Here is a 25,715-nt window from a genome sequence, read left to right as displayed (position 1 = left end):
GTTACTTAAGATGTATTAGTACCATTATAATGAGTTACTTTGTATATTTTTACATTGTTTAATGTTATTGTCTGACAGATACAGACGTATTTGGTTGATTGAGGCAGCTCCTGTATGTGTGTGTGTGTGTGTGTGTGTGTGTTTATATATACATATATATATATTCTAGTAATCTAGTAATGTTGCTGATCATATACCTGATTCGGTCAGACAGACCAAAACGTGTTTTAGATTTAGATTAGTTACAAAGATACAATCAACATATGGAATAGAAAACACATACTTTTCCTACATACACGACACAAGGCACAACACATGATGATGAATGCTTTGCCACATACATACAAAAATAGAACATTATGACAAATTAGATCAAACAATATCTTCAAATTTTGCTGTTTGATTATAATACATACATAATCTTAAAATTGAATGCAGAGCGCTCTATAGAAAATAAAAATTCCCCAACATCAGAGAGTAAACTGCATCATAAAACTTCCTTCAAAGTTCAAACCCCTGCAAGAAACATTTAAAGATTCTAAACTTTTACAAATGAATATATTCAGTGCTTAATAATCACATCCCTCACACGTATGCATTCTTATCAAATTTCACATTAAGAGACAAGTAACAGACTTTTAAAACAAACAGCAAATTGCATCAACCAGTTCATTAGCAGTGTCGTTCAGTACAAGGACATGTCTCGTCAGTGTTCAAACAGTCCTTCATAATTTTTAATCACGTATGCTTGCTTATGAAATCATCTAGTTTAAAGGATAATATCACTTTAATAAATCTTAGGTCTTATTTTTACTGTATCAATTTAGAAATATTCCAATGACGTTATCGATAGTAATCCATGCTTTGGTTAAATCACAACAAAGTTAACAATGAGCACGGAAGTGAACAACAACAATGAGTAAACACAAGACAACGTATTCTATACAGAGTATGACCTGTTTTCCAAAAAACAAAACTTGACAAGATCATTAAAACAACAACAGCAATAACAACAAAATACAATTGTACATGATGTTCTGAAGAGAAAGCAGGTTTTCATTGTATCTACAGTATGCAATATTCTGATTGTTCGTGAAACTATACATAAAAAAATAGCTTTGTGCAACTACACAAATGCATCTCTTTCTGAGATTTTTGTGTGCGTTGTCTGAGAGAGCTTTGAGATCTTGGAGCTGTTGGATGGATCTGAGCCCAAATAAGAGCCATACTGCCTGGGGGGTCTGTAGTATCCGGTGTACAGGGTTCTTCCTCCGGAGCGAGGGGCCATGTACGTGCCTCCCCCATAGGCATATACCACTTTACTGTAAGACCAAAACATGTAAATGTTCACGGTGTGGAATGAACTCAGAAGTCACAGGAAAAAAAGTGAAGATGGATGAATTTAAATACCTTTCTGGGACAATTACCCGGTAGACGGTCACAGCGTAAAACATCCCCCCGAGAAGGATTAAAAAACATCCCACCAATCCGAGAAATATGGGAGTTCCCAAGTCATACCTGGAATTAGTTAAATGTAAGACACAGAGTCATGATAAACTATACTACATCAGATTTTTCATAAAATGATATTGTGATGTAGACAAAGAAAGTACCGTAAGACTCCTGGCCCCACGGTCTGCGCAAAGGTTGTTCTGGCAACCCTGTTGATGTATAAGCAGTAGGCGGAAATATCTGACACACCTGCATGCAGAGGTTTTGTTGAAATCAAGAAATAATGAAGGCAAAACATTTCTGTCATTAACAGAGACAAACGTGTTTGTTGTGCACTCACAGCCAGCGATATGAAACACTGCTCCGGCAAAAAGCAGTTTGTCCTTGGTTTTCTCAGCTCCACCGATATAAGTGCACTCCATCCCGACAAAACAAAGTACAACACCAAAAAATCCAAGAGTCAACCCGCACATCAGCAATCCTCGTACTGCCTGGACAAAAGCTGTGAGAAGCAGAAAGAAAGAGTTCAGGCAAAGTATTCAACAGAATAAGTTCTCTCAGACAGAAAAGACGCTAATGTGAGAACTGGAGGATGCCGAAGCAACTTTTATTCACTAGACACAATAATGTGAACACTTTTTACACTTATGCTTATAATACTTTTCTCAGTTTTGCTGAGATTTTCTTTGAAGCAGGGATGACAAAATATTCGTTGCACCTTAAATTCAAACTTTACCAAAAACGACCACAGTCAGTTGAATTAACACCTTTCTGACAAAGTTGTTACAATTATTTAACTTTCACTTACTTACTACTTAAATTGCATTGTGAGCTCAGCTTAAGCTCTGGAGTAAACTAAATGTCACTGACAGCCCTCATCCGTTGCTGTGCCTTGCTCCACCCGCTGAACAGGACTTCACACTTCTCTTTTCATTCAGAATGTTAAATCTCAGTATGCACAGAAATTGTCCCGAAGCCCTTAGATTGAGTTTACATTTCCTCTTGAAATGTGACTTGAAGTGATCCATAACTTCCCACAAAACTGAATGCTAAATGACAATTCCTTGATTTTAGCCGTGGTGTTTTCTGTCAAAGTCAGTATTGTATTAGTTGTACTCTCTCACAATATTTGAAGGTTACACTGGGACAAATGAAGCTCTGCTGTCTAATGCTAGTTTGTTACATGCACAGAATTCATAAGACTACATATTCATACAATCATCTTTTTGGATTTTATTACAGGTTTTGCCTTCAAAAATGTCCATAATATTGACTTGACAACTTTCCGACAAAACTGAAACAAAGTGATGTTCACTTTATCGTGTTGACCTCTGCACTTTAAAGTAAGTCTGTGTGACTTTTTTCTCAACAGTGGCCACTGTGGCTACAAGAAGCGTCAATAATGGGATCATGTGACAACAGCACAGGTAGAGAAGAATCACGAAGTAAGCTAGCATGTTATTGCTTATGAACACAACTTTTCCTATGCAGGAAAAATATGTCATGAAGTTATTTCTTGTTTCATAACACAGTCTCACTTTAACCTCGCACTGGTGTGAACTAAGTGCCACTGTGAACACTCATCCATAACTGTGCCATGCTCTCCCTGCTGAATTACAGGTCTGCCAGTCTGTCTGTCAATTCAAGGTGAAATACTTACCGGTGACAGTCCAAAGCACAGGGAAGTCTCTACAGTTGGTGACGGCTGTGGAATCGGTGAAACAATCCTTCCATAAATTGGACCAGTACCAGGCCACTTTGATGATAAAGGAGCCTCCTTGTCCTCCTATTTGCGTGATCCTCCAATAGTCCATGGCCATGGTGCACAGCACAAACAGCCATCCCAGTGATGAAATCAAGAAGCCAAGTACTTGGAGCACACGTTTCTTCATTTTGGAAATCACTAAATTTACCCAGGTAGCGTCCACTCAGTTGGGTAGAACGTCAGGTCAGCGTTAAGCAGGATGATGAGTCGTTTCCTGTTTCAGGACAGGAGGAGGACAGGAGGACATTGTGTCGTGTTCGTGTTGATGGGGGCTCTGTATGATTGCGTGAGATGTTTACTGTAAACCTTTTGGTGTCTGCCACCCACTTGAGATAATTCCCTCCAACTCCAGCTACTTTTTTTCAGGTTTAAGTCCATTTTTTTTGCATCTATTGGTATGTAGCAATAATACATTGAACATGTATTTGTAGTAGGAAAGATCATGCTTGTAACCACCTCAAAACGATTGATTGTTTTTGTCAAACACATCATTCGGATAAAACGGTTGACTCTCACGGATCTTCTAAAGAGAACGCAACACAGAATGCAAAGCTGCTGCCCTCTGCTGACATGATGTGATCACTGATGAGGAGATATAATCTGTTGATTAAACAAGAAAACAAAGACAAATGGTAACTCAATTCTTTCTTTTATCTATTTTATTTCCACTCATATACTCTTCCAAAAAAACATAGCCTTGTCATCATTAGCCACACATTTCAATAAACTACAAAATCCAGACCTTTTCTGACCCTCTTCAAGTTTGTTTATTAAAATCATAGTTCATGGCTTTATAATGGAAAACAAGAGAATCTGTGTTTGACTCCGTTTTAAAGATTGTGATTCCAGATTAACAACATGTGCAGGTTACGTACAGTCAAAGATACAAACAACGAAGGAAATATCTTGTCAAATATTGCACACTTAATTGCCACAAACATCAAATACAAATAGAAAATTATGCAAAAGATTTAGATTAGAGAGGCCCCTTCTTGACCCTACGTATGTTTTTGATTTAGTTGTTTAATCATAATACACACATAATCCGGAAATTCAAGGCAAAGTAATATGTACAACTGCCAAATACAGAAGCTGTCTGCTGTATAGAAAATATAAATCCCCAACATCAGAGAGTAAACTGCATCGTACAATTTAAATTCAGACCCCTGGAAGAAACATTTAGATATTCTAAACTGACTTCCTGATGAGCCACAGATTAACAGCAACACATTGTACAGTCCCTCTTTTAAGACTCACGATTGGCATCAACTAAAAGTGTTTATTCACATCCCTCACACATATGCATTCTTATCAAAGTGCTGCGTCCTGGAGGAGTTGCTGTAGTCTGGAGGCGGCCTCTGGTTTACAGACTTTGCCTTCCCTCTCGGGTAGGAGGAGATATGAGAATGTGAGGCAGCACCGTTGTAGATATAGTTTGCATGACTGTGGCTGGAAAGAGACAGAACAGAGATTCGTCTTCCTAAATTAAATTATGTTTCAACAGGAACGGGATCGTTCGTGTATCTACCGCATAACAGAAACGTAGTACGTGTTACTCAAAGCACCTTTTGGTGAAAGAACCTGAGATGGAGAAGCAGAGCATGCTGCCTCCAATGATGCAGAGGATAGAACCTGACCAGCCGATAAAGAGAGCAGCTCCCAGTTCATACCTACAGACAAAGACCAATACTTGTTGATGATGATCATTTTCTGAATAGGTTATAAACACAATAAAACAGTTCTTACTTCTGTGCCATATACATTGGGTCAAAAAACTCTGTCGTTATCCGGTGTGCATAGAGGGAGCATGCTGAAAGTGAGCAGAGGCCTGAGAAGAACAAGAAAAAAGTCAATGTAATTAGACCACACATACAATTGCAGATATTGTAGAGCTAATTCAACTGTACTTACCACTGAGAATGAAATTTACACCTGCAAAGCAGGCAATCTTGGCTTTGCTTTTGTCGCTTCCTCCAATTTTGGTGCATTTCATTCCAACAAGGGCAAATATAGAACCAAAAAACCCCAGACAGACAGCTGCAATCATCAATCCCCTGCATGCTTGAATGTAGCCTGCAAATGTAAAATAGAGGTCAACTTATATGCAATCAAAAGAGTGTTAATATCTCGGGCTCCATTCTGTGGTTTTGCATTCCCTATAGTCTCGCATCTGCACACCACCAGGTCAATGGGTTTGTGAGCATTTTACACATAAAGCAAGAAAAACAATTTGTCACAATTAACCCTAATTGTTTTCAGACACTTCGCAGTAGTGTAGGGACTGTCTTGGTATGAAACGCCCCATTAAGATGTGATTTCGTGGCAAGTTGTACCTTGGAAGTTAACCCCTGAAATTAGTCAGCCGTGGGAAAAAACACCTGAGGGTCAGAGTAAATCTCCTTTATGGGTTTCAAGCTCCTGGAACACACGCTAAACATTGACACATTTGGAGGTAAATGAGTTGTTCCTTGAAGACTTGAATTAGGCCTTCGGGTATCTGTCAGTCCTGAGTAGCAATGAGCTTCAACTAGAATTTTCTTCCAAAGTTTAGAGCGAGAAGGAGCTGAACACTTAAAACAGGCACTTGGAAACTGAGGATGAGTCAGCACCGGTCTAAAGATAGAAAAAATACATCAACCCGTTCAGGTATTAACACGTGTTAACAGAAAAACAAACAGGAAATCATTTCAACATGATTGACCAAAAAAAGGCAGAAAAAACAAGAATCCATTAACAACAGGAACAACGAGCTGACCCTCCAGTGCCAGCATCGAGGCAAAGTCTTTGCAGTTAGAGACTCCAGTTGAATCAGTGACGCAGGCCTTCCACAGATTGGACCAGTAGGTAGCTGTGGTGATGACTGTTCCATCAAGTGAAGACACTTTCCAGTAGTCCGTCGGCAAGGTAGAAGACACCAGCACCCACCCCGAAGAGCTTAGAATAAAGGCCACGATCTCCTGAAACATGTTGCTTGTTCTGCAGAGAGGACTCCTCCACACTGCGGTGTGACGTCCAATTAAATTGGTGAGATCTGAAATTTTTTAATGGTTCCCTGGCTGGTGAGGAGTGTTGCAAATGTAGCTTTGCGCTACACTAGTAACTTCGATGGATAGGCTGCGATTGATAGTTAATGTGTCGTGGACTGTTATATTCTGTAGGGAGGAGTTTGGCCCTGAACATCGACAAGTGGCCATTGGTCTTTATGGCGTCTTCCACCCCCCCCCCATCCAGTGCACGTCACTGTGACTTACAGTCACAGGTGATGGGGACTGAAAGTTCTGAATGTAGAAAGTGTCATGATGACATCAGTTATGATGTTTAAAATCATAGCGACTGTAGGAATGCACAGTTAATGTATTGCTCTCTGTTAGTGTGTGTGTGCATATTATTTTGAGCGGGTATTGTGATGAGCATGAAGTCCAACACTCAAACTATTCGATTAATAAGTAAATATATTGACACCATAACGGAAAAATACTTTGTTAAAAGTGGAAGTTTTTAACAAAAATGTTTACTGAATTAAAAGTTGACGTACTTCCATATCAAACACGTCGTATTTATTCTGAGTCGTGTGACAGAATTAATGTATGAACTTGTACAATGTTTTTAGTGGTCATTCCTATTCGAGGGTAGGTTAAACTAAAAATGCATCACAAGGCGTGAGGCAGATGTAAATCGTAAGGTGTTCCTGTTCCCACAAAATGTATGAAAGGTGAACCTGCACCTTTCTGACATTGAGACAGGATAGAGTGAATGTGTCCCTTTCTACCTTTCACCTTGCACTGCCACCTGCATAACAAGAGTGCTGTAACTTCCTCAAAGACCTAAAGTAGCAGGAATTAAATAACGTATTAACAGTGTGTCGTTCACTCTGATACGGAAGCCCTGAGAGGAAAGTGAGAGGAAAAAGTCTGATCGAAATAGTTTTCTCGTTCTTGTTTCTAACTCCCGAACAGGTTAAAAAAAAGCATGTGAAAACAGGTAGGCTTTGTCATGTAAGTATTTGTTGTTGTAATATTTCACGAGAGGCTGAAGTACACTAAAACCCCATGTTCTACTGTAAATAGCAATACAATCATTCACATTTTCTTCCAGGGGACTACTAATTTATTGATGCACTCGAAACACAAGGTACATGTGTTGTATGTTGGCAAGTTATGTGACGTTACTGTCATGTTTTTCTTTTGGCTCGAAATTTATTTTAATCTGCTGTTGGGGAATACATGAGGCTTTTAGTCCTATTTTAGAGCATCGGGTGGTGGCGCACTTCAGCCTCTTGTGGCCAGAATTACAATTACAACAACAACAAAAAATTATTTTCACAGAAGTCAAAACACCAGACAATTTTGTGCACAATCCAAAATGATTTGATTACAAACAAAGAGCAAATTCCCTTCAATATAAAGGAAATAAAACAACATATAATATGGGTGAAAAGGGATCACACGATTTCATGATTAGAATTGAATGAAGTCTGACTGTTATTTTCTCCTTTAGTGGCCCATTACTGCCAACAACAGGTATGTGTTTACTTCCTCTGTCGAAGCTGTGACTCTGACACGCTCAGTTGGACATTTCCAACAAAGGATTACTCATTTGCCACTGTTAACACATGGGCCATAATCTGTAGAAATAATTATTTACTTGTGTTTTTTAGCATACATTTTATTTCATCTGTAAATCTGAAACAATGCTTGTCGAGGTAACATGTAATTTGTGATTATGTCAGCAATGATCACCTAAAAGATAACAAAAAAAGGACACAATCTGATTCTCAAGTTAAAAGTCTGGATTATTTTTTAAATGAATATAATCTCATTCTTTCATTGACAAAAAACCAAATGCTGTCAGACTGTATCCTCTATAAGATATACCTAATGATGCACCTTAATCAATCACTTAAAAATAACTTTTCCAGTAACCTTCAATAGTACTTTCAAAGACTTATTTATGTATTGAACCCATTGAAAAGTGGTGACAAGCACTATCGAAAAAATAGGCACTGAATTTACTGAGTTTGAGTTTTGAAAGAAATTGGCCGCAGGTTAATGGTTCTTGATACATCACAGATGCGTGCTTGTCAAACCAAGATTAACATTTGTTTCTGTGTTGAAGAATATTTAGATGACATATTTAGGAACACTTTATGTAAAGCACCTCTGTAGTATACATACAATACCTCTCCATATATCAGCACATAGGCTATGTTCACCCACTAGATGTGTTTCCAACCGCTCCGTTAACATAGACAAATGCGTCACGCAGCAGTGTGAGAACAGACATATTGCTTTGTGGTCGCCCTGAAATTCTGACCCCAGTTTAGCTTACCGTCCAGCTGAAGGATAGTATGATGTGGTCTGCAGTGCAGAGCTCCAATGGCGTTTCCAGCACAGTTGTTCCACAGACCCTGGAGGACCCAGGTCGCTGTGATGACTGAGGATGCCCGGCTGGTGGCTCTCCATTCATTGGACACTGTGGCACCAATAGTGGCACCAAGCCCGGCCAGGCCGCTGACAAAAGCCAGAATCTGCAAGCCTGACATTTGGAGGTTTAAAGATATGTAAACTGTCTTTTAACAGAGTCAAGAAAATGAGAACAAAATAATATGGCCCCAGATGGGCAAATTACACCGTGGACATGTGTTTCATTGTGATGATTTACAGACAGGACATCTTGCCTGCGTCTCTAGTGGCGAGGGATGGACGCATGTGTCGGAAAGTAAAATAATAGGAAGGAAGTGAGCTGGCAGTTAGTCATTACATTTTGGCAAGATCTATTGTAAACGCACGTTTCGGTCCGCAAATAAGGTCAAGTATCATATTAACATTAAAGAAAATAAAGGAGTAATCAGTAATCCTCAAAATAAGAAGCAATGTGACAAAGTTCAGCTGGTTCATCTATTTTTGCACATAATATTTAGCAACTGAATGACTAATGTGCTCAAATGTGAACAGCTCAAATGTGAACATGCAAGTTGTTTTTAACATTCACTGTTCACTTTCCCACACAAGAGTGTCCGTTTGGATCTGACACTATGGAAAGTAATAACCTATGAAAGAGAACATGGCACCCAAAACATGAATAAAACTAAGACCGTGTAGTGTAGGATATGTTGCTTGTACTTGTTTACTTTTTGTAGGATTTTATATTTCTTTTTTTCGATTACAGAATAGGAAAAACACAAACAAACAGGTGATACAAAAAAATCGATCATTATATATAATGTTTGTGTGAAATGTGTTCGGACTGTATGTGAAGTGAAAATAAACATCAAAAGATAGTTTCCAATTAGTAAGCACATTGTGATTCAGTGCATTTGACAGAAAATAGTGTTAGAACGGTCATTGTCAATTTTCCCAAGTACACAAATAACAAAGATGATTTATATGAAGTTCATAGGGTTCCTATATTTTATGTGAGGCTGTGCCAGGCAAGCCACATACTGCAGGTTGTGACAAATAACTCCTTGTAGATAAAGAGAGAAATGTGTTACATTTTCTTCTCTGACTTGACTTCTGTTGAATATTAACTTGCGTATGACAGGTGACATTGAACTAACTGGATGAGGCCCTGAGGAAGTCCATTCAAAACAGAATTAAATGGGACATTCTCTATAATCAAATCCGAATGAGACAACCTTGATTCCACATAAACTGTTCACAGGTTAAAATACTGCCTCAACTGAGATTAAGAATTGGATAACTTTCTCTGGTGCACAAGCGAAAGTTTGTTAAAGGGTAAATAAATGTATCTTCTACACAGGGAGAAGGAAAAAATAGAAGAAAAAGGGAAAGCTTTATACAGCTTACATCTGTATGTTTAAGCAGATTTCCATTTTCTTATTCACCACATATTAAATGCTTTGTTTGAAATATATGTAGTACCGTAATCAAAAAGAAGAACGGTTTGGTACATTTTGATTCATGAATATAGGTCAAACTAATAATTGAATCAATCAAGTAATATTGAGAGCAATGATTAATATTATTTGAATATATACAATACAATTTAAATATTTAGTTGAATCACAAAAGTCTTATTCTCTGTAAAAACAGGCGAAAATTATATTTAATTGTAATAGAAAAAGTGTCAATGACTATGATATAATATAATATAATACAAAATAAACCACTATTAGGGTAGATCCTGCACGGGACTTTTGTATTTGCATTACTTACAGTGTGGATGGTATTACTTTTACTGTAGCACTTTTGTGTTTATCATGATAGTCTGGGTGAAAGAGGACAGAGTTGATGACATGAAGGAGTTTGAGAAATGATGGAGGCTTCCATCAGCCAATCCCCAGGCGGTGGGCGGGGTTACGCTCCGACCCGCTCACCTGACAGTGAGCCAAACCAAGCCGGCGGTGCGTCTCGCGTTGTTATCCTGTCCTGCGCGTGTTGTAGGTGGGATATTGACAGACATTGAAGTTCACAGCAGCGCTTCAGTCGGGGGTTTACTCCTCTGAGTCTTTGTCGATATCCCCCCTGCCGCTACAGCCTGCAGGGAAAGTCCTCAGGTTGCTTTTTACTGTTGGGGGGGGGGGGGGGGGGGGGGGGGCCCATGGAACCACTGCAGAAGGAGGCGAAGGATAATCCGTCGGCTTCAGCTAATCTTCTCTCCAAGATGTTCTTCTGGTAAGAAAAGCGGCCCGCAGTGACAGCCGTGCTTGACGTTAATTGAATGGAGGGCTCTCCTGTGTGACCGTTTGTGGCCATTCAAAAGGCATTCTGTCCCCTGGATGCGATAGCAGGTAGCTGCTGAGCATCCGTCCATGCGTTAACATGAGCCACACCGTTCCCACACGGAGGAGGGAGCTCAGGCTCTTGGGTTTACATGTATCCCCGTAGTCTTAAATCACAACAGGCTGACTTGCGCAAAGTAGCCTACTTCTGGAGTAGCATGGCGCATGACAAAGTGTGCGTTTCAGTTTCACGAGTAAAGTCAAAGTAGTTACTATAATAATAACTTCAGTTGTGTAGCACTGTGCTCGACATAAATACAAAGACAAAAGTAAAGAGACAGCAATACCCCTTTATATGTGTATTACTGTGTAAATTATGAAGTATAAAGCTTTGGAAGTTTACAACAGTTTAAACATATTTGGAAGAATAGAACCTTCCACTTCTGTTAACAAAACAAGAGGTATGGCAAGGATACTAAACTGTTGCCCTTTTGCAGAATGACAGCAGATCCTACCCGAGCACTTTTCTTATAAGCAAACTCTGTTCGTCGATTTTGATGTTTTTTAATGCACTCTGGCACCTACATTAAAGATACAAAAACTGTGAATCAATTCATTTTCATCGTGAATTAGAAAATGGTCGTCAGGGTCACACTGCATAGTATCACTGTGGTATGTAAATGTTCCAGCTCATACAGTTTCACTGCTTCCATAATGTACAGAAGCAATTTATTTCTGTCTTCTTGTAAAAATCACAGACTGAAAACTCTCTTTCTCTTTTATTTCCATGCTTTCTCATTGAGCTAAAACTAGGTTTTCATAGTTTATGTGAACAATAATTTCAATCATTATTTTTCAACGACTGAGCTTACTTTCATGTAACTTTCTCTCCAGTTGGCTGAATCCCTTGTTCAGAATCGGGTACCAGAGGAAACTGGAAGAAGATGACATGTATAAAGTTCTCCCAGAGGACGCATCGCATAGACTCGGGGAGGAGCTACAATGGTAAGACATTAAATAACGTCCTTTAAGACCTCTTTAGCGTGATTGTTCCCCGTTCTTACCAGCATCCATTGCCGGTTCCTGGCATCCGCTTTCATGATAGCGCTTTTGAAAAGTGTTCCCCGACTATCCAATGGTTTCTGAGGTACAGGAATCCAATTCCCCATCATATAGTGAGTGATCAGTTGAGACTTAAAGTTCTCTTGCTAGGCCTCTGAACTGATGAGACAAAACTGATCATCAACCATGAGCATGAGGTGGTCTGGTACCATGCACACCTGTGCACCATGTTAGTACATGGCATTGATAATGAACTGTCCATGACTAGCACATTATGTGCACTAACACACTGCTCAGGTTTAGATGAGAGTCTTATTCTTCACATCCATGCAACGTCAAGGTTTATAGTTGACATTGAAATCCCTGAAAGTAAAGGGTAGGTTTGGGCGTTCTCCAAGAACCGATTCACGACTTCAACAAAAGCGTCGCACTCAAAACTACTGCCTCCAAACAACAATCGGAGCTTTATTCTCATACTAAGCAGGGGCCATGTTGGAATGACCTCTTTCTCCACTGGGACATAATCCAAGTGTTTAGTGGCCAACCAGAGACTCGTGGACTCACTGCCTGGCACCGCTCAGCCTGGACATCTTCTAAATAACGACCACCCCCTTTGAGGGTTTGGTTACAGAGTCACTATGTGCTTGGAAGGGAAGCCCACCTATATATAGGTATACCTCTTAAACTATCACATGAGGGATTACTGAATGCATAATAACGAGTCTGACAAGTCCAAAATATCAGCACCTCCCCCATCCAAGGTGAAAGTACTTGATGATGACACATACCAATAGTTAATTCTGCAGCTGCAGTAATGAGTGGGTCGTTTTAAATTGTGGAAGTAAAGAGAGAGAGAGAGCTGAGCAACAAAACAAAGTTATTTCTTCATAATTCCGATCCAATTCGATTTCAATCCACTGCAAAAGCCTAAAAAGGAGTCTCATTATTATGTTGTCATTACGATGCAGGGCTACACATATTTGACTCGGTAAATATTCTGTCATGTAAAAACGCGTATCCAGACAGCCACACGCCAACATCTGTAATAAGAAGCACACTTAGTCAGTAAACATCCACTCGTGCACATTATTCTGCTTGAAATATGTGAAACTGAGTTTTTCTTGTGTTGTTTTTCCTCCAGAAACATTCAGGAGAGCAACAGTGCATTATTGTGAGTAACACTGCATCATGATGTTAGATTACTGACTGGGAGTAATCATTGCTTTTCTTTCCGCTTTCCAAAGGTACTGGAACAGAGAGGTTCAACAGGCGGCAAATGATCTGCGCCCACCCAGACTTGCCAAAGTCCTTGTTCAGTGCTATTGGAGATCATACGCACGCATTGGAATATACATCTTCATCGAGGTACAGTGCGATGTCCCAGTGAAACCAAACGCCTGCAGACAACTCTTTTAATGCAGCACACCCACACATCTGCCTTACATCTCGTTTTCTATCAGGAAGTTATCAAAGTCATTCAGCCGGTGCTGCTTGGGAAGATAATTGAGTTCTTTGAGAGTTATGACCCCAGCAACACAGCCGCGGTCTATGAGGCCTACAGCTATGCTGCAGGCATCTCCTTGACCGCCATTAGCCTCTCCGTCCTTCATCACCTCTATTTCTACCACGTCCAGCGAGCAGGCATGAAGATTCGTGTGGCCATGTGCCACATGATCTATCGGAAGGTCAGTCATGATGAGGTCATGTCATCCTCATATTCCTCATAACCTCATGTCCTATTCCTGTCGTTTATATAACTTGATTTAACCCCTTTGTTCTGCGAAAGGCTCTTTGTCTTAACAGCAAAGCATTTGCCAAAACTACCACAGGACAGATTGTGAACCTCTTATCCAATGACGTCAACAAATTTGACGAGGTAATTACCTGATGTTTGTGTCTTTAATTCTATATTTTACATGTGACTCATTCAAGAATAGGGCTGGGCGATATTGCCAAAACGTCTGTCGCAAAATAAGTAATTTCATATCTTGATATAGGATCTCAGCATGGTATTATTCCACTAAAAGACGATAAACTATCATGATGAATTATTGTTTTCTTACAGGTCACCTTATATTTGCACTTCCTGTGGATCGGTCCTATCCAAGCAGTCGCTGTGATATTATTGTTGATGTATGCGATTGGCCCATCATGCCTTGCGGGAATGGCTGTCTTCGTCATCCTGATGCCAGTGCAGACTATGTTCGGACACTTGTTCTCTCGTCTCAGGTTCGTAGTCAGTCGCCAGATTTACCAAATATAGAAAACCTATTTCTAGGTTTGCGTTGTTTTGTTGCACTGGTGCCATTTCTGCCATGTGTGTCACTTGTTTTAGGGCTGAGACGGCAGTCTTAACAGATGACAGAATATGTACAATGAATGAAGTCATCTCTGGGATCCGCGTTATCAAGATGTATGGGTGGGAGAAGCCCTTTGCTGCGTTGGTGGATGATGTCAGAAGGTACACCATGAACGAACCTGCATTCCCTTTCATCAAATTTCATTCAAATCTATTAACATGTCTTTGTAATGTCCTGTTATTAACAGGAGCAGTGTGTAGGATTTAGTCGCATCTAGCAGAGAGGTTGCAGATTGCAGCCAACGGAATGCCCCTCTCTCAGTCACCCCTCCCTTTCCAAGTGCGTCGGACAGACGGTGGTAATGTGAAACTGCCATAGGCCCTCTCATTAGCCTGTTTTTGGTTTGTCCATTCTGGGCTACTGTAGAAACATGGCGGTGCACCACGGTGGACACCGTGGAAGACGACCAGCTCCCCAAGTAGACATCAAGGGCACATTCGAAACAACAACACAATGTTTCTTAGTTCAGCCCTAAATCCTACACATTGGTCTTTAATTGACAATGTTTGCTGCCATTATTGTGAATGAAGCGTCAAACAGCGTTTACTGACCACCTGTCTTGTTATTTTTACAGAATGGAAATCTCCAAGATCATGAAAAGCTCCTACCTGCGTGGCCTGAACATGGCGTCCTTCTTTGTGGCCAGCAAGATCATCGTCTTCATCACCGTCTGCATCTACGTACTGACTGGAAACCAGTTGTCTGCTAGCAGAGTGTTTATGGCTGTTTCCCTCTACGGGGCGGTCAGACTCACCATCACGCTCTTCTTTCCCTTTGCCATAGAGAAGGTCTCTGAGTCGCTCATCAGTATTAGAAGGATTCAGGTAAACACACCACAGACAGATGATGTATTTTATACCCAGTGTGTGTTTATCACTTTTCACTGAAAACGAATAATCCGGATGTGATTTTTCTTTTCAGAATTTGCTTCTGCTGGAGGAAGTTGCTCCTCAGCATCTGGGGCTTCCTAAGGCAGAAAAGAAGGACTGTATGGTGAAGATTCAGGATTTAATATGCTACTGGGATGTGGTAAGAATTACTGTGGGCAAAGTGTCTCTCCGTTCTATCTGTATATTGCTCACGTGCAACAGTCCTTAAATCCCCCCGAGAGTGTCTCAGGAAGGATAAAGAGTGTCGCTGTACAGATAGTGAGGCGCCTCTAGAATGGTCCGTTAATGTCAGTAAACCCGACAATAACAGACATAGTGAATAGTTACTACATGACACGTGTTTCTGTTCATTTACCTTTTCTTTTCAGATGCAAGAGGCTCCGACTCTACACAACGTGTCTTTCACAGTGAGGCCAGAGCAGCTCCTGGCAGTAATTGGACCTGTTGGGGCTGGAAAGGTCAGATCTGTTTTGTAGTCTTAACACACACACACACACACACACACTATGATACATCTGAGACATGTTAACTAGTAAGTCAAAATCATTGATAATATAATGGCATCAGTCGTATAGGAAGTATAGCGTTGAGTCAGTGCTGAGGTTTGACTTATTTTACCAGCAGTTTAATGCCAAGTAAAATGTCACTGGGGGCCATTAGATTTGACTGACACAATGGAGACATAGATGGTATAATGAGCAGGAAATAGCTAGATTTCTTCATTTCACCATAAATTAACCCTGTTTTTGTATTTGAGTAGTGCTATCATTTCATGTTGAAGCCAAAGGGCAGCTAGATGCAGGATAGTTAGCTTGCATGCAGGCAGCAGAATGCATTCTTTTGTTGAATAAAGTTACTGTGAGGAACTTTGAAGTGGTTATGAAACTCTCAGATTGGCTATTTCTATGTAGTTATTTTTAATGCTTGCCAATAAATCAGACTGTTTAATTGATAAGCACAAACAGAAAGAATGTGTGGCTGTACTGGGAGTTGTGTGCTGTAACTATTTCTTGCTGAACAACAACTTAACGCTAGGCTAAGCTAATTACCTCCTGGCTCAGTTCAATGCGTATTCATATCTGACTCTCGGAAAGAAAGTGATTTTAAGCGTGTCTCCCAAAAAAGGTTCCCAAAATTGATCCTGAAATGGTCGTTTTTTGCTCTGTGTTTGTGCATGTCAGTCCTCGCTCCTTAGTGCCATCCTGGGAGAACTGAGTCAGGAAAGTGGTGTGGTCAAGGTCAAAGGAGAGCTGACGTACAGCTCTCAGCAGCCCTGGATTTTACCTGGCACTATTCGAAGCAACATCCTTTTTGGCAAAGCGCTCGACCCCAAGAAGTATGATAGAGTTCTGAGAGCCTGCGCCCTCAAGAGAGTGAGACTCACTGTTGATGAGCACACGCCCCGCTGCATTGTATTGCTCTGTAGACTAGGTATTAGAAGAAGTAGCTTGTGGTGAGTCCCGTTTTTTTTGTGAATGACTGGTAAGGGTTGCATTTGGACCCTGTTCAGGACATGGACCTGTTGCCAGGTGGGGACTTGGCGATGGTCGGGGACAGAGGGGCCAACCTCAGTGGTGGACAGAAGTCAAGGGTCAGCTTAGCAAGGTGTGCTAAATCACGACGCAGCAAAGCACATTTTGATTTGTAAGTGACAGAGATAACCTCCGTTTGTGTGTATTTTTTCAGAGCAGTGTACCAGGATGCAGACGTCTACTTGCTGGATGACCCTCTCAGTGCTGTGGATGCTGAGGTGGGAAGGCACCTCTTTGAAGAGTAAGTCTCGTCACGAGTATCTCCCGATTGTTTTTCATGGAGTTTTTTTTCCATTGCTGGATAGAAATGTTTGTTTCCTTCAGGTGCATTTGTGGACTTTTGAGGAAGAAGCCTCGTATCCTGGTTACACATCAACTACAGTATCTGAAGGCTGCAGATCAAATTGTTGTCTTAAAGCAGGTGTGTGTTTATGTTTGTGTTTACATGTAAAGAAAAGTGCTCAGGTGATTATAAAACTGAATCTTAGTGTTTTATATCAGCCAATATTAGATTTGTTGCTGGTTACTATGCTCCAAGTACTCTGAAGAACAAAGTTTTATAATACCCATTGATGTGACACAAATCTATTACTTTTACTTGAATATTTTTCATATATTACCGGTGGCCATTGTGTCACAATACATCCAGACATTCAAAAATATTCTGTGAAAAGCCTCAATGAGGATGTTATTCTATTACGTAGAGAACACATTTGAGGACTTTTAAATGGCCAGGAAAAAAATAAATCTTACATCCTGTCCATGTTCTTTTTATTGGTCATATTGACCGGGGCCTAGATTTCATCTCACTTACAGACACTCAAATTTCAGTGGCTATGTGTCTGAGTTCTTGTGCTGTTACCAGCGCCTCTTCTCTGTCATTGTCAGGGTCAGATGGTGGCACGCGGGACTTACAGTGAGTTGCGGGGCTCTGGACTTGACTTCACCTCCCTGCTTAAGGAGGAGGAGAGCCAGGAGGAGGAGAGCCAGGAGGAGGAGAGGCAGCCCCATACGCTTTCTGACAACTCGATGTCCTCTCTGTCCTCCCGCTCCTCCTCTCGGTACTCTTTGATTGAGGGAGCGGAGCCACCTGCAGTGGTAGGTATATTAGACGTAATAAATTGCTTGTACTTGGCTTTAATTGGTAAAAAAAGCAGTTTGCATCAAGCTGAAAGCATAGATTCATAGCAATCTCATTGTGGGTGAAAGGCTTGTTCTGCAGTCTACCAGCCACTGGAGGGCAGAAGGTACTCACCCTTACCCTGCTGTTCATTACAGCCAGATCTAAAGTGTTGCTGGAAGACTGGCATTGACACTAGTGTCTATCTGTAGGTGGTGCAATCAACGGAGGAGGAAAGCCGGTCAGAAGGAAACGTCGGCCTGCGTTTGTATGTGAAGTATTTCAGAGCCGGCGCTAACTTCCTGGTCCTCTCGGTCCTCATTTTACTCAATGCCCTAGCACATGTGAGTCCATTTTCTTCAGTTCATTTCGGTGTGTGTTTTCTATCAATATTGGAAAAATACAACGCATCATTTATCTTTATCATAATTACATTTTAGACGAAATTGAACGGTGTCATGAATTGTGTTGATAAATGTTTATTTTTGCTTGTTTAGATTACATTTGTTCTGCAGGACTGGTGGCTTGCTTGCTGGTGAGATTTGTTTTCTTTTACACCCTGTGAAAAACACGAATGCTTGAGAATAGCAGGCTTTCTAAGCCAAACTGACATTTTCTAAGCTTCGAAATGGTTGACGGTTTAACAGAAGACGGCTGAACCAAACTATTTTTCTTGGCATTATCTGTCACTTGCTGAAACTGACCTTGTGCTTCAGGATAGGAGGGATGTGTTCTGAATTGTGCCTTCATGTTCATCTTCAGCGTTCTTTCTTCGTTGTGTTCATTTGTCCTTGGTGAATTTTTGGTTCTTTTGTGGCTGACTTGCAGGGCCTCTCAACAGAATCGCATCAATGTGACAGAGCACCTCAATGGCAGCTTCCCTCGGCAGCTGGACCTTGACCTGTACCTAGGTGTTTACGCAGGTGAAGCCCGCCGAGCGCACATTGCTTTTCATGTACTGTTGAGGCTCTGAATACGCCAGCCATTCAATGAACAGATCCACAGTTCTTTGGCTGTGGCCCAAGGCCTTCAAGGCCCGCTGTATGTGTACATGGGTCTCAGCTGTACAGGGAGATAGCGGTGCCTTTCTTGTTCTCTGCTATTGCATTGCTCTGATTGACTCCCAGCTTCTTCACTCTTTCAGGCTTTGTATTCACAGTGATAGATCGACATTCAAATCATCATTAAAGGCAAAACCTAAGTAGAATACATCTGCTTTGGAAGATGGAACTTTAAATGCATACCTTGGAACAGGTACAATGTTAGCATCGTGGTATGCTGATGGGTTTTCTTTCCTGTGCTTTTGGCAGGTTTAACAGCCTCTTCAGTAGTGTTTGGCTTCCTTCGCAGCTTGGTCTTCTTTAACGTCCTGGTGAGCTCGGCCCAAGCGCTACACAACAGCATGTTTAACGCCATCCTTCGGACCCCGGTACACTTTTTCGACATCAATCCAATCGGTAAGAGCCTCATTTCTTCATCAAGTTCTCATTTGGATGATTGATAACTCGTAACTTACTTACAACATGGTCAAGGTTGTACAGGAGTGATGAAATGATTATGAGGTGTAAACATCCAGTGGGACCTTCTGTCCCACTGGATGTTGTGCTAACATCTCACCACCAGAGAGCAGACTGTTACTTACTTTGACATGTTTTGATCCACTTGACAAACATCCATAATATGCTTGCCCCAAAACACCATAGTTTGTTCAAGTTCATAATTATAATCAAGTTATAATTATGATAACTTCTGATGTTACAATTTTCATCTGAAAAATTGTTTTCTTTTCAAATATTTCATATTGTCATCATATTATTGACATGTTTCTGTAATTTACCGATAAATAGAACGAACTGATGAATGTTAATCAGAATTTCTAATATACTGCATTTAGTACAAGCTTTTTGTTTGTTTTATTTTATGGGGTTTCATTTCTGACTGAATAAACTGGCGTCACAAAAGTCGCTGCTGGGGAGTAAAAGTCTCTGTTTCCAAGAGGCCAAGTCAGTCAAAAAGCCGAGTGACGACTTAATATAAAGCCATAATGTATTCAAAAAATAGTAAATAGAGTGCTATCTTTTTATTGTGAGCCCAAACAAAAAGCAAACAATCATCATGAATAAATACAGTTTGCACGAGATCCTGGACAGTGTTGTGTTTGGACTACAGAGCTCTGTAAATACAGACATATTTGTATTGTGTGCTGTATCAGAAATCTTCGATGATTTCTTTTGTCTTTGCAGGCTGTAGCTGCTGGGTCAATGGATGAGGCAGATGGACACCATTTTAAAAAGTGTGCAAACACTGATTTTACTCGGGGAGGGCTGCTGTTAATTTAAATCTTTCAGGGGTGTTTTGCACAACCGTTTTAAATATAAACTACTGAAAATAGAGCGTAATTCAAGATTAGATCATTTGCTAAATATTTAGCTTCACTATAATTTGGTGGTCTCAATTTAACGACCTCTTTTAATTCGGTGAAGTTAGTACAAGTACAATGTGTCATTCACATCCAAAGTCAACATGTCAAGTGGCCCACTTTGATAACTTTAATTTTTCTGGCGCATTGTTCACCTGTCAGAAGATAATTACTCAGCCTAATCTCTTCATAGTGACATGCATGTACAACACAATCAGCTCGGCTGGGAATTCTCAACAAGAAGGGAACTTGTATCTGTATAATGAGTCATAATAAGCTGGTAACACAAGTCTAAATATGATTTGAGGGTGTTCAGGAGCTTGCGGTTTCTTCTGGCATTAGAAGTGGGTGCAGCGACAAAGCTTTCCTTTGGAAAGCTGTGTTTGGAGCAAACACCACAGGTCTTAATCTTTGGCTTTTGTTTCTACTGCTGCCGTCGCGTTACGTATTGGACTACCTGAAGGCTTATATGGGTGTGCCTTGCTTGGTAATCTACGCACGGGAGGAGGACAAACACTTTGAATAATGTAATAATCTGTTTAATAGCGCAGCAAAGGAGAGGCTTAACAGACACTGCTATCTGATTGCTGTTGTGCTGCTATCGGTAACCATTGTATGACCAGTCCAGTCATCACAGTTTGGCCTCCAGGCTGGCAAACATCACTGTGCGTCTGACTGGATTTACAGAGAACTGTCCCAGAGAGTGCGTTTCTTTTGTCCTTTGTCCAGTCAACAGTAGATTAAGCATGACCACGACGGTTTTTTTAAACAATAAGCTTCACTGATTTACATGTTTTTCTTTTCTTCACCTGCTCTGTATTTTTCATTCATTCACCTGAATAATACCAAACAGAAAAGACCAGGACAAAATCAGCTGTTGTCAGTTGTGCCGTCATTTTCTCACTCTTCAGTCTTTCTTATTGTTTCGCTTCTGTCTCAAAGTCATTTTTTTTCTTCACCTGCTCTGTATTTTTCATTCATTCACTTGAGTAAAAGCAAACAGACAACACCCGGACAAAGACAGCTGTTGTCAGTTCTGCCGTCTTTCTCTCACTCTTCTTTCTTTCTTATTGTTTCGCTTCTGTCTCAAAGTGTTGTTTATTTTATTTCACACAATAACTGCCACTTCCATAGCAACTGCCTCCACATCCACGTCTCTCATGCAATAAGCGTGAGTAATTTGTAACTGTGTGCCGTATGTGTGTCGTTAAGGATTTGACAAGTGTTTACATGGGCAAGTGATCGGTGTGCTGCTGCTGAGCAGGCCTCGTGTTTGATAGCTGTCCACGGAGTTAAAGGTTACCATTTCAAGCGTCGCTGCACAAAGGTTTTATTTGTTATTCTGTGAATGTGGTTTCTAACAATAGCGCAGTGGTGAATTATGATTGATGGAGAGGCATTGTAGCTCTTCTGTATCAGCTACTGAATGCCTCTGCTCCGTGTGTTATCTTTTTGTGCCGTGTGGAAATAGTTGATTTCCAAGTTGGGTGATTAATATCTTTATATTTCATGACAATGCTATTTGATAAGAAGATATCCAGATGATTTGGATAAGACTACAGATTGGTTTTTCCTCTGCTATATGAATTCACGTGACTTAATGTACTCATGTTGCTCAGTTTCAGCAATATGTACAGTCTTATTACAGCTGTTCATCCCAATGTGATTCAGTTAGAGCAGCACAGACAGCGGTGGATGTGTTGAGCTGATGTTGATCCCTGTAATTTAGTGTCATTGAGTGGGCTAATCCCCTCAGAGACTGCAGGCCAGGGCTTCAGCTCATCAGCACAGTCAAGGAGTAGAGTTTCAGTCAACACACACACACATACACCTCCACCGTCCCCCTTTCACATCGACATAGTGGGCCATCTTAGTGCTAGGTGTCACTCAGTTGCTGTTGAAGCAGGGAACATTAGATCTTCTGTAGTCAGTGATGTGAGATTCTAATTGTGTCTACAAAGGCAATGTTTTTAATGTCTGTATTTCAGGCCTGGGATGCAAGAGTGTTAAGAGCAAAGTGGAAGAAGTACTGCAGAGAGGATGATGATATCGAGGTGTGTAAATTGAATGTGGCGATGGAGCCGTGTGTGTGTGTGCAGTGTGGCTGATAGGGCTCCCCCTCGCTCGGCACTTCCACTATTTAATTGCATGAAAGGGAAGCAGAGGAGATTGCAGGAGCCTGGCGGTGAGAGCGAAGAGAATGGATTTAGAATGTATTAGTATTGGCAGCAAGGCGCCGGCGGTGGGAGGCTGCCCCAGGCCCCGAGGCCCTTCATGGAAGTGCAGGTGAGCTGTGCCACCTCCAGCCTTGGCAGCCCCCTCCCCAGTATTCCTTCATTATCGCACTTGCCTGACTGAAAGGCTCCTCCGACTGCACTGGGGCCCACACATGGAGCGGCTCTGAGTCGTCCCCTTATCTTGATGTTTACAGGGAACAGCGATTTGCCACACGCCTTGCTCTAGCCGGACCCCACTGTTCCACTTCTTTAAGTGTGATTGGGGGCCCTGCTCACCTAATATCTCCACCTAAGGGGGCCACCTTAGTTGGGAGGGCTTGATATTTCCTGAGCCTGAAAAAGTGGTGCAAATCACCCCTGGAGTCCTCAACCATGAGAAATTGTTTGATACTAATGCTGCTGATATCCTGAAACGTCTATACCCCTCCTTACACAATAGGTGATATTGTTGACAACCACCCATAGTGATTGAAGCCATTGTCCCATGCCGATCTTACCTCATAGGCATTTGCACGCAGTGAATGTCTTTGTGTAACTGCATCACTGTAATGTATCCCCGCTATAGTCTGCGCAGGATAGAGAAGGGTCTTAACTTCATCCCCTCTGAAACCCTCTGTTAACTGAGCCGCTTGTCAAACAGCTGATAGCTGACTGATGTTCTCTGCTCCAACACCCTCTAACCATGGTATGATGTAACCCGGAGAAACCTATCCTGTTCGCATTGGCATTGTTTGTCAGATATGCATGAATGTAGGTCATCTGTGGCTTAGACAGTAAAATTACAAAAAATATTATTGGATCTTCCGCAAACACAGTTTGACAAGTACTCCCCCCATTCCCGGACTAAAGCGGCGATATTCTACACGAGTACAGCAGCAGCTCTAACCCCTTGCATGAACCCTCCCCTCAGGATGTCTGTATGCTAAAGGGGCACTCACACTGTGAATAAGATTAGTCTGCCTCCAAGTGTACAACATGCTTACGCCACTTGACTTTGAATCAGTACTGATTTGGAGCATTGCTGGATTGTTGCGGGGAATAATGCTCTGGCAGGGTTTATGCAATGGCTGTTATGGGGAGCCCGGCCTCGTCTGCATGCATGTTTTTAGGCGGGAGCGGTGTTTTGGATAAAGCTGTAAGCTGCTTACGGCCGTGGAGAGAGGTGATTACAGGGCCCACCTCGGTATGACTGACTGGGAGGCTGGGAGGCAACTTTTTGGTCAGCGGTGCCATGGCTTCGCCACTCCTTCAGAGTGCCATACCAGCACATTCTGCCAATTGTGCCGCTCAGCCGTTCCCATCTCTCTGCCCCGTAATAAGTCCCACCCTGTGTCACGATCTGTGCGCCTTGATAAACTCATCTACGTGCTCGTGTGAGAGCTGCTTTATTTACATTCTCCGCAAATAGATGTTACTGTTTGCTCAGTGACGTGTCATCTTGGGTTGCTTTAACATTATGACACCATTTTGGAGGCGCTTCGACAGGGAATGTACACTGTACACAACAGATCTACACAGCTTGTCCGTGTCTTGTAACCTGAGCTCAGTCGCAGTAGTGGCAACACTGGCACTGTTCTTGTACTTTTTGTCTGCCTCTGAGAGTCAAAGGGCTTCCTTCAGGGACAGAGATAGAGAAAACCTTTCTTCCTTGCCTGCCTTTAGGTAGTGTGGTGTTGGGATTTGCTATCACTGACCCTGCGATACACAGTGTGTGAAAACAGCTGGAGTGTAATCTTATGTGCTGCGGGGGATCAGAACAGGGGAGCAAAGTTACTTAAAGAGTCACAATAAAGGACTGCCACAGCACCTGCAGAGCACCAGCCAAAAAGAACGAACACCTGAGCAGAATGGAGGCAACTCAATTAACGTCACTGACGCTGCCAGTCAGAACATAAAGGCAGGTACGCAGCTTCTGTTGCGCTTTGTTTCCAAACAAAAGGTTCCCTCGTGTATTCAGCCAAGAGTAGGGCAGTCTTTTTGAAATGCCAGACAAATAATGATTCATTGTTTAATCTAGATAAGCCTGTGTTTTTCTCCTGATATCACACTCGCAGTGTATAAGCTCTTTTCTGGTAAATTGGAGGGGACGTTGGTAACAGTTGCTCAATAGTCTGGTGAGACTAGAAGGAAATTAAAACAAGATAAATATTGTTTTTGTTTTTTATTGGTGCAGAGTAGCTAAGGGATTAAAAAAGCTGTCTTTTTGTTTTGCTTAGATTCGTTCTTCCAAATGTCATATCGGACTAGTTTAAGGTAGATCTTTAACATTTCAAAATAAATACTCCAATTGTTCCTTCATGCTGCATCGATAGACATCACATCACATTCTTTCACCTAATTTTACTACATTCTACTGATTGTACAAATGATGCACTTCAAACTAAATTCCGCTGTCAATTGTGCGATTCTGTCCCACATATAGTATCTACTCTAATGTCATCTAATCTGTGCTTTTGTGTTTTCCAGGAAGAATCCTCAACAGGTTTTCGAAGGACATCGGTTACCTGGACTCTCTGCTCCCATGGACGTTCGTGGACTTTATCCAGGTGAGTCTCACCTCGGCAGGTTTGGTCGCTGGCGCTGCAGCATGGGAAGGCCATTTCATGCCTGGCTAAACCTGCTTTGTGGTCCGGGTCCCCTAATCTGGAAACAATTACTGTAGGATTACCCGCCAGCGCGGCCCAGCGCCTGCACAGATTTAATAAAAGTGTGCACATAGGCTGAGGGCGTGGCTCCCTCAGTGTGACACAACAGCAGCGGCATCTTGAGAGAATGTGTTTGGAGACTAAGCAAGGCGATTGGGGGAGAGAAAGGTACCAAAGAGGAAATAAAGGCCACAGGATGATGGGGATGATGTGGAGGAAAACCGCGGGGAGGCGAGGAGGGGTTGATGCGTTGAGCGGCAAGGAGAAGGAAGTGTGAGCAGCAGGCGTACGACGTGTTTGCAGGAGTGGAGCTGGAAGCGTGGTAGAGGGGAAAAGGGGACAGGTCAGTTGGAACAGATCCAGAGCGGGACTTGCCCCTCTCAGCGCAATTCACCTAATGCTCTACAGTCTTCTAGGCCCGGTAGCCGAGGGCCACCCTGGTGCATAACCAGGTTTGGGTTACCAAATGCCACCCTGCCACCGTGACAGCCATCTCCCACGAAAGCCTGCGGAGATGAGCCAGCTCATGCACCTCGCACCACAAAGAAG

At 41.8% G+C, this 25,715-nt stretch overlaps 3 protein-coding genes across 3 annotated transcripts in view; 1 reads left to right on the top strand and 2 right to left on the bottom strand.

The window, feature by feature from the left end:
- Positions 1-1,126: 1,126 nt before the first annotated feature.
- LOC306782954 (claudin-10-like) lies at positions 1,127-3,344 on the bottom strand (the record flags this gene model as incomplete). Its single annotated transcript, XM_079276458.1, has 5 exons — positions 1,127-1,322; positions 1,411-1,518; positions 1,614-1,701; positions 1,793-1,954; positions 3,113-3,344. The coding sequence occupies 5 exons, from the start codon at positions 3,342-3,344 to the stop codon at positions 1,127-1,129; spliced, it is 786 nt and encodes a 261-aa protein (XP_079132584.1).
- Positions 3,345-4,509: 1,165 nt separating this feature from the next.
- Positions 4,510-8,759, bottom strand: LOC306783204 (claudin-10-like; the record flags this gene model as incomplete). The annotated part of the gene is made up of 5 exons (XM_079276766.1): positions 4,510-4,666; positions 4,783-4,887; positions 4,964-5,045; positions 5,129-5,290; positions 8,546-8,759. 5 exons carry the CDS (start codon positions 8,757-8,759, stop codon positions 4,510-4,512), a joined length of 720 nt encoding a protein of 239 aa, XP_079132892.1.
- Positions 8,760-10,780: 2,021 nt separating this feature from the next.
- Positions 10,781-25,715, top strand: part of LOC306783483 (ATP-binding cassette sub-family C member 4-like) — a gene marked incomplete at its 5' end in the record, with an annotated part of 33,793 nt that continues 18,858 nt past the window's right edge. Inside the window, 20 exons of the mRNA XM_079277143.1 lie at positions 10,781-10,854; positions 11,796-11,906; positions 13,208-13,328; positions 13,424-13,648; positions 13,750-13,839; positions 14,029-14,192; positions 14,299-14,424; positions 14,898-15,147; positions 15,245-15,352; positions 15,582-15,671; positions 16,395-16,586; positions 16,724-16,818; positions 16,900-16,986; positions 17,070-17,166; positions 17,634-17,843; positions 18,078-18,209; positions 18,363-18,400; positions 18,694-18,788; positions 19,176-19,322; positions 24,988-25,067. Of these exons, the coding sequence (XP_079133269.1) occupies positions 10,781-10,854; positions 11,796-11,906; positions 13,208-13,328; positions 13,424-13,648; positions 13,750-13,839; positions 14,029-14,192; positions 14,299-14,424; positions 14,898-15,147; positions 15,245-15,352; positions 15,582-15,671; positions 16,395-16,586; positions 16,724-16,818; positions 16,900-16,986; positions 17,070-17,166; positions 17,634-17,843; positions 18,078-18,209; positions 18,363-18,400; positions 18,694-18,788; positions 19,176-19,322; positions 24,988-25,067 (2,532 nt within the window). The remainder of the gene's footprint in view (positions 10,855-11,795; positions 11,907-13,207; positions 13,329-13,423; positions 13,649-13,749; positions 13,840-14,028; positions 14,193-14,298; positions 14,425-14,897; positions 15,148-15,244; positions 15,353-15,581; positions 15,672-16,394; positions 16,587-16,723; positions 16,819-16,899; positions 16,987-17,069; positions 17,167-17,633; positions 17,844-18,077; positions 18,210-18,362; positions 18,401-18,693; positions 18,789-19,175; positions 19,323-24,987; positions 25,068-25,715) is intronic.

This window comes from Melanostigma gelatinosum (genome assembly GCF_949748355.1).
Source record: "Melanostigma gelatinosum genome assembly, chromosome: 10".
NCBI classification, from domain to species: domain Eukaryota; kingdom Metazoa; phylum Chordata; class Actinopteri; order Perciformes; family Zoarcidae; genus Melanostigma; species Melanostigma gelatinosum.
The sequence above is the reverse complement of the archived record's forward strand: the minus strand, read 5'-3'. Positions and strand labels throughout refer to the sequence as shown.